This window comes from Macaca fascicularis, chromosome 9, assembly GCF_037993035.2.
Source record: "Macaca fascicularis isolate 582-1 chromosome 9, T2T-MFA8v1.1".
NCBI classification, from domain to species: Eukaryota; Metazoa; Chordata; class Mammalia; order Primates; family Cercopithecidae; genus Macaca; species Macaca fascicularis.
In genome coordinates this window covers 11915161-11929324 of record NC_088383.1, presented here as the reverse complement: position 1 = coordinate 11929324, position 14164 = coordinate 11915161, and the positions used below count along the sequence as shown (strand labels likewise).

Sequence of the window (14164 nt, the reverse complement as noted above, 5' to 3'; positions counted from 1 at the left end):
CAATAAGCACACAGGGCATGAAAACTCCACTCAAATCACATCCTCTTAGGTTATGGCGCTTGTGTCCTGCCAAGAGTAAAGGCATTTTGACAAGCTAATGTTCGGTCTGAAATGGTTTGTGGGTTAGACCAACCCATGCATGAATTCTACTCTAACTTTTCTATTATCCCTTCCTTTACATTGGGTGTCTGGAAGTAGACAGAAATTTATGATTTGCTGAAAACACAGAATCCCATCAAATGTTTATGCACTTGAACACAAAGCTGTGGAGTAGCTGAACGTGTAATGATCTTTGAAATGGACCAGGTACCACATGTCCTCTGGCCACAGCTGTCCATCATTGAAACTCCATCATTATCTTGCATAGAGGCTCATTTATTCTATTGCCTACTTATGAGGCCCACTTAAGAAGGAGGGGGTAAAAACGGATGTTACTGTAGAAAGGATACTGCATAAGTTCATCAACTGAGGTGGGCTGTGGTGACATAATGCCACCTGAGAACCATTTTCTAATTCACAAGAAGGCATAGCGCCACCTGAGAAGGCCAAACATTCATCTAAGTCATATGCAAAAATTTTAAAGTCAGAAGTTAATGGGGGAAAATGCCAGGTGTCTAATGAAATCCTCCAAAGAAACCTCTTCATAAAATATACCATTATTATAAATGAAGAATAAGTGTCCATCTTAGCATTCAATGTTAATTGCTTCCTTATCTCGGCAGTAAGTGAGGATCTGCCTCAGGCATTAAGAGATCTTGACACGGGTTGGGTGTCCCCATCCACTGACACGTCTCTTACAATGCTCTTGCCTTCCAGCCTCAGAAATTGCTCTATAAAATACAATCAAGAAAAAGCAGTTTATGTGGAAGAGCACATAAAAAGCAGAAGATTGTTGGGTCCTAGCTAAGAACCTGTATTTCACACTCAAAACCCACATATTCAGCAGTCCATGTGCCCACCTATCTAGAACCTCAACCTGTTTACATCAAAAAATCCTCAAGAGACTTGCAGGCAACCTCAGGCTTCGGAAACGAGAAACAGAGGTGCAACCTCAGGCTTCGGAAACAAGAAACAGAGCTGCAACCTCAGGCTATGGAAACGAGAAACAGAGCTGCAACCTCAAGCTTTGGAAAGGAGGAACAGAGGTGCAACCTCAGGCTTTGGAAACGAGGAACAGAGGTGCATTTTGGGGTTTTCAGTACCACCACCTTTCAGAACCTCAATATCCTCATTTGTGAGATGGAAATGACACAAATTACAGAAAATTTTTCTGAGGATTGATAAAATATAAACTCCTTAGCCTGATGGCTGGCCCATGGTATATCCTAAATCAAGAACAACTAATCTCATAAAATAGTTCAGAAAATGTAACCACAGGAAGGCAGCATCCCTTAAAGTGTCAGTAATCAGAATTAAAAGAAACACACACCAAAAAGTAACATATGATTGGCAAGGAATTAGTTTGGTTGACATTAGAAAACATTTTCTGGCTTCTGGGGTCTGCACGATTATTACTTGAGCAGGGATCTGGAAACGAATCTGGATCAAAAGTAGCACGTCCTTAGGAGACCTGAAAAACGAGACTGAGAGAGGGGCAAGATGTAAGTGTGGCCAATCACGTGGCTTCTGAGGTGACAAAAGTCCAATCTTGGTCACTTTTTACAACAGGCAGATTTAAAACCGTTGGCCCAACGGAAAGTCTGCTTATAAAGTTAATCAGACTTCTTTGACATTCATAAGAGAAAAAGTGCTAATTACAAAGCGCCAATTAATTTGTACAGAAACATTTGTAGTATCTGTGTGGCTGGCCCCCTTCTCCAAAGATTTTGCCAGCTTTCACCTACAGACCTACTTTTCCCTTCCCAACAATCTCAGCAACAACAGTCATCTTTGATATTACCAAAGGCCCCCCTGCCTCCAGTGAAGTCCCCTGGTTCACCCTAATGCAAAGCGCTGTGTGACGAGAGGCAAGAGTCTGCATTTTGGAGGTCACATTCACAGCCTGGAGAATTTCTCCACAGTCAATATCACACTCTCAGCTACAGCAGGTGCCAAATATTCCCCTGGCCCGTCATGGAAGATATTCCTCAACAATGGCTTCACACACCGAGGCTTTAGGCTTCCAAACAGAATCTGTGCTGTCTGATCTAGGGCATCAAGTCATTGCAGCACTGGGAGCAAACTGTTACATTCTGTGGAGGCTCTTATCTCTTAGCACTCCAAAGACCCTATCATGGACATCAGAAGAAAGAAGTGCCTGTTTGTTAACCACCAAAATAACTAGGACACACCCTGCAGCTGGATACCACATAGATGCTGCAGATAACCCACACACCAAACCCCTTGTCTTAACCCTACACCACCACCAAAGGCAAAAAATCACCAATTCCTTGTCTAGGTCATTTCCCCAAGGACTCTCTCCATCGGTATCCTCCAGGCATTCTGCGACCTGAGCACTTAATGAGGCCACCCAAGGCTGCAGGATCTACAGTCCTCCCTGCTGCATATTCATATCATCAAAATCGTGTCCTTGGCCAGGCGCAGTGGCTCACGCCTATAATCCCAACACTTTGGAAGGCCAAGGTGGACTCATCACGTGAGGTCAGGAGTTCGAGACTAGCTTGGCCAATATGGTGAAACCCCGTCACTACTAAAAGTTCAGAACAATTAGCCAGGTGGGGGCCTGTAATCTCAGCTACTCCAAAGACTGAGGCAGGAGAATCACTTGAACCCAGGAGGCGGAGGTTGCAGTGAGCCAAGATTGTATCACTGCACTCTAGCCTGGGCAATAGAGAAAGATTCCATCTCCAAAAAAAAAAAAAAAAAAAAAGGCCAGGTACGGTGGCTCACACCTGTAATCCCAGCACTTTGGGAGGCCAAGGCAGGCGGATCACGAGGTCAGGAGTTTGAGATCAACCTGGCCAACATGGTGAAAACCCGTCTTTACTAAAAATAGAAAAAATTAGCCAGGCATGGTGGCAGGCACCTGTAATCCCAGCTACTTGGGAGGCTGAGGCAAGAGAATCGCTTGAACCTGGGAGGCAGAGGTTGCAGTGAGCTGAGATCGAGCCACTGCACTCCAGCCTGGGTGACAATGCGAAACTCCATCTCAAAAAAAAAAAAAAAAAGAAAAAGAAAAAAAGGAAAAAATCATTTCCTTAATGGCTGGGTTTCTGCAAGGGTTGTGATTCCCATTATGTCAGAACCAGCCTTCATATTGTGTGGCTGATTCTCTTTCCATAAGAAAATCAAAATCTATTTCAGCTGGTGTAGAGAAGGGCTTTTCAGAAGGATCACGTGGAGACATTGCCTTTGCTTCACCCCATTCCAGAATGGAAAGGTCTGACCACTAGTTCACGGAAAGAACATGAACTTCATTCTACTTCTCAATCATCATGCAGAAAGGCGAGGGGAAGAAAAAAATCAGTCTTCATGATGTTGTCCTGGGGACTGTGCGTTTTCTGAAAGTTCACTTGGGAGCAATAATGCTTTATGGGTCTTTGCCTGAGACTTAAAAGCACGAAAGTTCTGAAGAAGAAAACATTCACTCTTCGGTTGTAATGAAGTTCCATTAGAGCTGATTCTCCTGGGAAATGCAGGGGAACTTGTGCCCAGTTTTAAAGTGCCAGGAAGCTATAAAATATTTAGGTTGTCATTTCTTTCCCAACATTAGTCTGACAGTAATACTGTGGGACAGGTAAGCAGCATATTTTATTGTCCTTATTTTCTAGACGAGGAATCTTGACAAGTCAACTGAGACTTGAAGTAGGCATGGAACAGATTAGAAGGCAGGCCAGGCATTCTCACAAGACGGTGGCAAAGGACGCCTAGCCTTGAAGGACACCCTTCCACTCTGGTGCTGGGAAAGGCCCTGATGCCATGTCCCCAGCGGTTCCATTCTACGACATACAGGGCAAGTCGAACAATCCAAGAGGAAGTTACTTCCATGAAAAATTAAAAGCCACACATAGCCAATGGAATTCAAATGGCCTTTGTAGTAAGAAAAAGTACTTCCTTAATTCCTCCCCAGAGAAAGGTAAATTCTGCAACAAGTACTCAACCAAGGGGAAGAAAAAAAAGTGCTTGCCTTTCAGTCTCCTCTCCAACACAGGAAGGAGGCCCTTATGTAAGAGGACTCTAAGACACCAGAAGTAAAAACACATTCCCAAGTGCTCTAGCTACCCAGAAGAGGAAGAAACACCGTCCATTTGATGCTGGCGGCAGCTTTTGGACATCAAAGCGTAAAAGAAAAGGGGGAACAGGGAGACAGGAAAACACGAGCTTGTGGTGAAAAGAAGGAAGAATCCCAAATGCATGAGGAGGCAATGTAAGGACGGCTTAATATTAAGAAACTGCTTTGAGACAGAGCTGCCAGCAGCATTCAGCAGCATCCGGGCTTCTCAAACCATTCCTGCGTTCTCTCTCAATCCTGACACCAAGAAAAGATGGCTGGCTGGACAATGGGAGTCACGAGCAAAGATGTTACCAGCATGGACTGAAGTGAGTAATTGCAGTTGGAGGCCTCCTGGTGACAATTTTGAGAAGGCAAACACAGCTGCAGCATAGCCAAATATAGCTGGTCCAGACAAAGACATTCATAAAGTTAATCATTCCGAAACACGCCACCCTTATGCTCAACCCGAAAACTCAACACTCCTCCTATAATGTAGGAAGTCAAAATACAGTTCAATGCGCAGAAACAAGCAGCTGCTCCAGTGGTCCAGTGGAATTTACAAGTGATGAGCTAGGTATTTGGATACTGCTCTCCTCCCAAGGCTCCAACCCTCAGAACTAAGTACCGGATGGATGTGGCCCCTTCTCTTGAAACTTAGGAAGCCACTCAGGAAAAGGATAATAAAATGGGCATTAGAGGAGATTTTTAAAAAAATATACACAAATCAGGAAAACATAAGAAAGGCAACAAGAAAACTTCGGAAAAAGCTGTACTGTTTGTGACCACACTGAATCTAGGCCAGGGTACAGAGACTCAGGAGTGAAGAGCAAAACAACGAAGTAAATCCACATTAGTCCTCTACTAAATGCTTTCTGTCTTCATGCTTTTGGGTATCATCTTTCCATTATTCCCCTAAGAGTTTTCAAGGACCAAATGATTTCGATGCTGTTTCACTTGATATCCAATGTCTTCCCCCAAGTTCCAAAGAGAAAACACCTGGGGGGGTGTGTGTGTGTGTGTGTGTGTGTGAGTGTGTGTGTGTGCGTGCATGGAGAGGGGGATATTTAAGTTGGTTTACACTAATTTACCCCCTTCCAGGCTTGTGAATCTGCTGTAACGTTCACCTTTTTTAAGTGTTCACTTTATGTGCTGGACTCCCACTAGACAATAAAAATTTCAAGGACCCCTTACAACAGCAACAGGCGGCCATGGGATCATGACATGGATCATATAAAATGGCAGCAGCAGCCAAGAGGCACGAGGTAGGGGGTGTGGTCCATGGAGGACCGTATGTATCTGTGCAATAAGACAACATCCTCAAAGGCCCACCTGTCCAGATTTCTCTGTGAAGAGCCCGTTTTTCTTCCTACTCTCACTCTGAAAAGACCTCAGGAGTAGCAACACCTCAATTGCCACTGAGAAAGAGAAGAAGTGCCCACATCCAAGGACTCAGCAGTGAGGAGAAAAGAGGCCCTCAAAAGGGAAAGAGTCTCAGCTTTTCACCCAGTAACACGGCAGGATTGCCAGAGTGAGGTTGTCTTCACCCTTCATGGGAGTTAATCCAAAGTTCTGGGCAGAAGAGTCGAAATACAGTCCCGAGACTTTTTTCTAGCAGTATCACTAATTGACAGTACATCTCTGGTCACAATATGAAACTTTTCTGAACATAAAATCTTTCAGTTACAATGATAATAATCCAAATACACAAGTATCATGACTTTTGTAACCAAAGACCATTTCATGGCAAATATCTTAAGAAAGCGAAGAACTATGCTATATTAGTCCATTTTCATACTGCTATTAAGAACTGCCTGAGACTGGGTAATTTATAAAGTAAATAGTTTTAATTGACTCACAGTTCAGCATGGCCGGGGAGACTTCAGGAAACTTACAGTCATGGCAGAAAGGTAAGGTGAAGCAAGGCACCTTCGTCACAAAGTGGCAAGAAGGGAAAGCATTGAACAAAGGGGGAAGCGCCCCTTATAAAACCATCAGATCTTGTGAGAACTCACTACCATGAGAACAGCACGTGGGAAACACTGTAATTCAATTACCTTCACCTGCTCTCTCCCTTGACACGTGGGGATTATGGTGACTACAATTCGAGATAAGATCTGGGTGAGGACACAAAGCCTAACCATATGTCCAATAAGATGACTTTCCAGATATATAGTCACATATATATACATATGCCCCCCGCACATATTTTAGGCCTACTGACCACATTCAAGTAAGTAACAAATTATTTTACTATTTTAGCCTGAAGGACGTGATGGTCTTTGTGTCAAATGAGATTCAACTTTCCTGCTACTAGGAGAAAGGAAGACATGATTTGGGGAAAAGGATATAAAACACCACCTTAAAATTTAATGAGTTCTAGTCAAGCTGTGAACTTTAGGAAAAGCATAAAATCAAGACTTTCAGCATAAAAGCACAGAATTTTAGACTTAGTATGTAAATTGAAGTACTTAGGAGTATACTGTTATGGCACCAAAAACAATTTAAGCTGTCCAAAAGCTATGTCAAGATGTCAAACAAATCAGCTGACCCAAATTTCATTCTCCCTGAGTAGTGAGTCACCACCTTCATCTGTGAAAGCAGGAAATCTTCAGTCCTATTGGAGCTTGTAAGTGTGACAAAGCAGCTGTGGTGCTGGGGGGACTGGATTTCTGTGGTTATGACAGATAGCACCACACAGTCTCACTGAAGAGACAAACTTCTGGAACTTCTTCGTCATTATTATTATTAGAAGACGACGACGGAGTCTTGCTCTGCCGCCCACGCTGGAGTGTAATGCTGCGATCTCAGCTCACTGCAACCTCCACCTCCCAGGTTCAGGCGATTCTCCTCCCTCAGCCTCCCAAGTAAGTGGGACTACAGGCATGCGAAACCACAGCAAACTAATTTTTGTATTTTTAGTAGACACAGGTTTTGCCATGTTGGCCAGGCTGGTCTCGAACTCCTGACCTCAAGTGATCCGCTTGCCTCGGCCTCCCAAAGTGCTGGGATTACAGGCGTGAGCAACCGTGCCTGGCTGACTTCTTTAATTATTGAGATTTAAAATCAAAATATTATATGTAACTCCTACCTTTAAAGCACTATTACTATGAGAGGAATCCTGGTAAATTGGTCAACTACCTAGCTTACTCGTGGGCTGCTGATCTGGAAGACGCAGACTGTTTAAACGAAGAACTTCTTCAGCACAGATTTCTTCATTTAAAACCCCACCTTAAGTAAAAGGCCACATAGCCTGATAGAAAAATACAGAATAATAAAGCCGACCTGATAGTTTAAATACAGCTTAAACTTAATTTACATAAATCTTTAGGAGGAAAAAAATGGGTCTAATAATTTGCTGGTTAAATTGGCTCTGAGGCATTCATTCAAATGGAGTAAATAAAATGTAACCAAAATCTGAATTTGTACTCATACATCATTTTGAAAGCCACAGGATTACACACTTACTAGCATTACATTTTAAATTATCAGCTGATTTTAAACCATCACTCTTAGTATCTGAATATAACATACAATCTGTAGTTCATAAAAGAGACCGTTCATAAAACTCCAGGTTGGCACGGCAAATGCGTAAATCTCAAATACGCTCACAAGGCATTTCGGCCACATAACTGGAATTGTATTTCTATAAAAACAGTTGGAGTAATCACTTTCTGTCATGATTTAGAACAAATGGGGAGAGTGAAGCTGTTCAAAATCTCCCTCAATGTCTCCCCCTTTCTTTTAAAAGTCCTTTAGGAGGAGTCTAAAGCTCTCACTAAATGAAAAAGACATTCCCAGGAGGAGGAGGTGGTTTCCATCCCTTCACATCTGGATTCAGAGCATGAGGATATTGGATGGAACAATTACACGGTGATGATGCTAAAGGGGAATAATTATTTTACAATTACCTGAGAGCATCACATTTGCTGCTCTAATTAGTTTTTGTTTCCCACATAGGTTTTTCCCAGGAATGTGCAGCTCCATTTCTCTTAGGTTTAGCAAGAGATGCTTCTTAAGGAAAAATAAAAATACATTTTCTGCCCTGCTACACAAGTAGCACACCACTGATACTGGCTTCATTATATGACTCGGCACCTCCCTGGTGGAGGAAACAAACAGGATGCATGAGAACTTGTAGGTGCTAATGAACTGGAAATCATTAGTAGTTTCCAAACCCTCTCTTCTGTGGTTCTATAAAACAAACATTACACGGACAAACATCTAACTCTTTGTGATGGCCTAATCTGAAAACAAAAAGCAAAAATGTGACCCTCCCCTGAAGAAACAAAATCTCCCAAACAGTAATATTCTAAAGTGGAAATAAGGACCTATTAAGTTTGGGTAAAGTGCAGCATTGAACATAAACAACATTGATGACTTATTAATTTTGCTCCTTGAATCATGTTGAAAATATAACATTTTCCATTTAAATGCAAATTAGATACGGAATGCTTATAGTACTGCTTAACATTTATGAGAGTTTGTTTTCATTTTTGTTGGTTTCTACAAAAAAATTCAACAATGACATAATATTCCTGTTATAATCTACATATAAGCCTCAACAATGATCGCTACCCTGATTTTTTTGCCCAAGAGCTGGGTCATATTGGGTGCTGGTTGTGTTACACTCAACTGTATCAGATCACTTTGCATGCCAAACATAACCTGTCTTTTTATGCTAAGTAAACGAGTGTTATAAAAGCAAGGAAGGGGTAAAGAGAAATGAAGTTTGGGGATTTCTGTAAAAAAGGAAAGGATATTGCAGTCTTTTACCAGAGGCCAAATATAGTGTTGTTATAGCTGTTAGGGGAGAAAAAAAAAAACAACACTGAGAGGTGGAAAACACTCCAAATGATCCCATGAAATCTTAATTACTAGGTTCATATCTAAAAATCCCATCACCTTTTTATCTTGTCTTTCAAGGGTCTTGTTTCCCCAGCTCACTGCATCTCATCAACAGATGCCAAAGTTATCTCAACCCAGCAAATTACAATTAAACAGCAAGATTTAACAATTAAAATAATACCTCTGCCCAGATCAAAGATAACATCAGTGTTCTAAAAAGCCAATGTGGGATGAATTCTTCGTCTCGGAAAGCCATTGATAATATGTGCTGTTAACTGAGCAATCTCAACTGAAAAAAATACTTTAAAAATTTTCCTTAAAGAACCATATGCAAAGCCTTTTCTGTAGACTTTTCTCATTTTAATTTCCTTTCATGAGCATCATGGTATCAGGTGATAAATGCCAGTCATCTCCGTATTATTTATAACTGTATTTTCTAAATAGACTTTAAATGCCCATGGAGAAGAAAAACAGAACCCCACTGCTTTTGATCTTCATCTTGCTGGAACCTTGTAAACCAAAAAGATTTTTAATTAAAATGTATTCTGCTTAGTTAATAGATATATGGAATAACCGAATTAGAATCAAATTAGAAAGTATAAAATGATGCTTCACATACATCAATCCTGATCAGGTGACATACTTATTTCTTATGTTCATTCTCACGTGGCACAGTTTTGATTTTGATAAAACGGTATGTTATATCCTTCAATTCAGTGTTGTTCTCTGCATCAACCCATGAATATGACACGCCACCCCACATGTGTTCGCTTACTTGAAAACCACGGCTTTGCCATTTACTGCCTATGTGGCAGGGGCAAGCAGGTCACCTCTTTAAGCCTCATCTGTAAAACGCGGGCAATGTCCACCCTGCAGATTAGAGACAGTGTGAATCAACTATCCTGGGGCACGGCAGGCACTCAACCAACAACTCACGTTTCCTTATTTTGCGGGGAGGCAGTAATTACTTCTTGGCCTAGTCACACTGCCCCTCTAACAGTTTCTTAATCTATAAAATGAGGTCTGACGAGATGGTCTCTAAAGCCCTTTTCAGCTTTAACAATGATGTCCTTAGAACCACCTTTCAGTTTAATTATACACTGATAGGTACTTTGCCAGTTATCCTAACTTGAAAGGACTTAACAAAAAGCTAGTTCATTAAGCTGATGAATTTACAATCAACATAAGTTTTCTCATTTTCAATAAGGTGACCTACCAACTGTAAAAAAAAAATTAAGATTTATTTTTAATTTATTGGTAGACTCTTCTCAGTGTCTTATTCTAACACCTAATGCTTTTTAAGCTGTGTTTGTCAGTCTTTCTAACTGTAATTTCTCATTTCTGAGACATCATTTATTAGTTTATGTTTAAAAATTCAAGACCACTTACAAACCCTAAATGCATGTATATGGTCATTAAAAAGGCAAATCAAAGGAGGAAACACTCCGCCCCATCTTAATCAAAAACCGTCAGTTTAAAATCAAATTTTAAAAAAATCAGTGCCTGTTTTCATTATGCTGTGTTGCTAATATTGTAGATGATATTCTATTGTAACACAAAGACAATGAAACTTTAATAGCCACGATTATTTAAAATGTCCATTTCCATTTATAGTTTTGAAACTGAATGTTTAAAACCCTAAAACTTTTAAGCATATATTGCAGCAATTCTACACCACTACAGAGCCTTAAATGATCTGGGCTCTTTAAACAGTGGATAGCTCGTGGGGCCATCAAGCGTAATAATTCATCTCAAAAGCTATTTGTTCATCTGCCTTGAGGACTCAAACATATTACATCTTGCAAACTTATCTAATATATTCTTGTGGGAAAATGCCACTGAAAATATTCTACTGCTTTGGAAAAATCAACAGCAGAAAAGCCCCTATGCTTTAAGTTCCTTTTAGGAATAGGCCAATATCTAGCTGACTGCAATTTAGTCCAAATGGCAATATACCACACATGACAACCAGTCCCCAAAACAATAAATCCGCGTGGCTATCTTCTCAACTGTGTGAATACGGCAATAAAACTTATAACTTAGGCGGATTTCAGGCATTCTCAACTTGTCATATTCCCCCACACACACCTCTACCCCCAGATACAGTATCTAATGTGAGTTAATTATCAACGATATGTAAAAGCATGCTATAGTGTTCTCAGGGCTATGGAGACACACAATAGCTATTTTGGAAACAAATAATAAAACTATCATTTACAAATCCTCTTTTCTTCCTTTAGTTCAATTAAGCAACAGCTGACAAACGCTGAGAACAATTTGGGTTTGATTCCAAAGGCTATCATTTGGAAATAACTAACATTTGGAAGAGAAGTGAGGTAGAAGTCACGTTAGGAGAGACTCCATGGCTGAGGCACAAGGGCTCAGTTCAGAGCAAATCGCTTGAACAGGCCACATTCATCCACCAAATGAAAAAGATAAATTAAATTTTCATAATTCATAATTTAATTGACAAGAAACTGCATCTTTCTGAGGTCATTAACACTTTAAATTCATACAGAATTCATCAGCTTAGCTATATTATGGTCACTTAAGTAGTAGGTGACCATAAATTCAAAATCACGATTAGGCGAATTCTTCAGTTCAGCCTGGACCCTCTAGCCTCTAGAGGAGAAACCGCATAAAACTTTCACACTAGCTCATGTGCAAACATGTATTAGGTGTCTACACAGATATCTATTTTACGATGGGGGACAGGAGAGAGGTCTCTTAAAACAAATGTCGTGGAAATGTTACTAATCATGATTCATATCTAGGAGAAAACTACCAAAAAGGAATATTGAAAAGAGGAACCTGATCATGTATAAGCAAGTTAACACTCTTAATATTCACTCAAAAGACAATTTGCATAACAGATTCTATCATCCCCCTCCTCCGCTCTCCCCCCCCCCCTTTTTTTTTTGGTTCTTGCAGCTCAAATAATTGGCTATTGCAGAGTTTCTCAAGAATCTCTTAACTCATAACACTTAACATGCTAGAAAAAGAATCTAGCATGGCAGGGGAAAGTTAGTTGCCAGGGAAATGGATCACAAAGCCTGGAATAACCTCAATACTGCAGAGTAGCATAAGGTGCCAGAAAGAATATGGATGTTAAGTCCTACAGTGGGTAGAACAGGAAACATTTTACATGCACTCTTACCATAGAAATCCTTTTTCCCCCCCACTAGATTAGATTAATTGCAGCTTAGATCCGCTATCCAATTTCTCGCCTGATCAGAGAGAATTTAAAATGTCTAAAAAGGACACAGACCTTTTGGTCCCGCTCTGGCAATCCTTTCTCTCTTTTTAGGTTTCCTTTTCCTAACATGCCTGAAATACAAATAGATCCTACTGACCTTCTCTGAGCTAATAAAAACTTTCCTATCAAGCCAGCTAAAAATTAGACATACTTTCCTTTCTTCAGGAATCCCAGCTCTCTACTTCTTCCAATAAACGCTCTACCCTAGTTTGACGACATGTAAAACAACCAGAATCACATTAATTATTAAATTACAGACTGCATATCAGACAAACCATGATTACGTAAAAATTACCTCTAATTTCTGCAATAAAGTACACCTGGCTAGTTTCAAGCTTTATAATTATCCCCCCGCCCTTCCTTGTCTCCGCTTCCCCTCTCCCACCTTAGGAAAGGATCTTTGCAAATATCAAGTCAGATGAGCGGGTAATTTGGTAAGAAAGCTCTTTCCCCGGGCCACGAGAGCTCCGTCAGCCCCGCATTTCAAATGACACGAGCGTGCACACTCGCACGCGCGCACCTCGCCCGGACCCCGTGCCCGCTTCGCCGGTCCCCGTCACGCCGCGCCCCGCTCAGTCCTCACCCGGACCCCCGGACCCTACCCGGTCCGCGTCCGCCCCACCGGATCCCGGGACTCCGCGCCCGGCTCGCCGGTCCCCACTCGGACCCTGGGACCCCGCCCGGACCCCGGGACGTCGCGCCCCGCTCACCCCGCTCGCGGGTCCTCGCCCCGGCCCATGGACCCCGCCCGTTCACTCACCCCGCGGGGACCCGGGACGCCGCGCCCCGCTCACCCCGCTCGTGGATCCTCGCCCCGGCCCGTGGACCCCGCCCGTCCCCCACTCACCCCGCGGGGACCCGGGACGCCGCGCCCCGCCCGCTGGTCCTCACCCGGACTCGCGGACCCCGCCCGGTCTCCGGGACGCCGCGCCCCGCTCGCCCCTCGGGCAAGCCCCGCGCCCCGCACCGCCGGCGCCGCTCGTCCGCACCCGCTCCCTCCTCCCGCGTCCCGCGCCGGCCTCCGAAGGCCGAGGGAGGCGGCGGCTCCGAAGCGGCCAAGTCGCGCCTGGGAGCCGCGGGCGCCGCCCGTCCCCTTCGCGCCGCCGACTCTGAGGGGAGGACGCCCGCTCGCCCGGCCTCGGGACGCGGCGCCACTCACATTCTGTCAGGAACGAGCAGGCGGCTCTCGACCATCATGTCCGGGAGGAAATCCAGCTTGAAGGCAGAAGTCATGTTCGCGGGCGCACGCGGCGGCGGCGGCGGCGGGGGGCGGCTCTGCGCGCGTCCGAGCGGCCGCGGGCGGCGCGAGACGGGCAGGGACAGGTGCGCGCGGCCTCCCCCGGCGGCCGCCGAGCCGGCACTTGTCACATTCTCTCCTCGCGCTCCGCCAATCCCCTCCGAAATCCAGCGCCGGGGCGGCCGGCTGCCGAGCGCCAGGTGCGGCGGGCGGGGGCGGAGCTCGCGGGGCGCCCGCCGCCGCTTAACCCCTGCGGGCCCGCCGGCCCAGAGCGCGGCCCCGAACCCGGCCCCGCCCCGCGGGGACCCAGGGCGGGCAGCCGCCGCCGCGCTCACCGCCGGGGCACGGCCAGACTTCTCAGGGTCCCCCGGGCCCCCGAAGGCAAACCCGCTCCCCGCCTGGCTCTGCTCCCCCGCCCGGGGGTCCCTGGCAAGAGGCCGCCGTGGCCGCTCGCAGTAGGTTTAGGGCCACCCGGGCGCCAAAGCCCGCTCCACTTCCAGACCCGAGCCGCGCTCCCAGAGCCCAGCGGCGGGAGGCGAGCAGCCCGAGGGTTCGCTTCGATGCTCCTCGGTGTGGTGTGCCTGCCCGGGCAGGAACTAACGGCGATCACCGAAAGGGTATAAGAGGTTTCGGCGAAGTAAAGATCAGATAT

General features: G+C 44.4%; 1 protein-coding gene across 39 annotated transcripts in view; it reads right to left on the bottom strand.

Moving 5' to 3' along the window:
* The window catches only part of CELF2 (CUGBP Elav-like family member 2), an 866142-nt gene that overhangs the window by 302854 nt on the left and 549124 nt on the right, over positions 1 to 14164 (bottom strand). For 16 of the 39 annotated variants that reach the window (XM_045361826.3, XM_045361828.3, XM_005564607.5 and 13 more), the window contains exon 1: positions 13435 to 13681. The exons of the other annotated variants lie outside the window; for them this stretch is intronic. In XM_045361826.3, the coding sequence (XP_045217761.1) occupies positions 13435 to 13508 (74 nt within the window). In that variant the 5' untranslated portion in view covers positions 13509 to 13681. Of the gene's footprint in view, positions 1 to 13434; positions 13682 to 14164 lie in introns of those variants that run through there. 39 annotated transcript variants of the gene reach the window in all.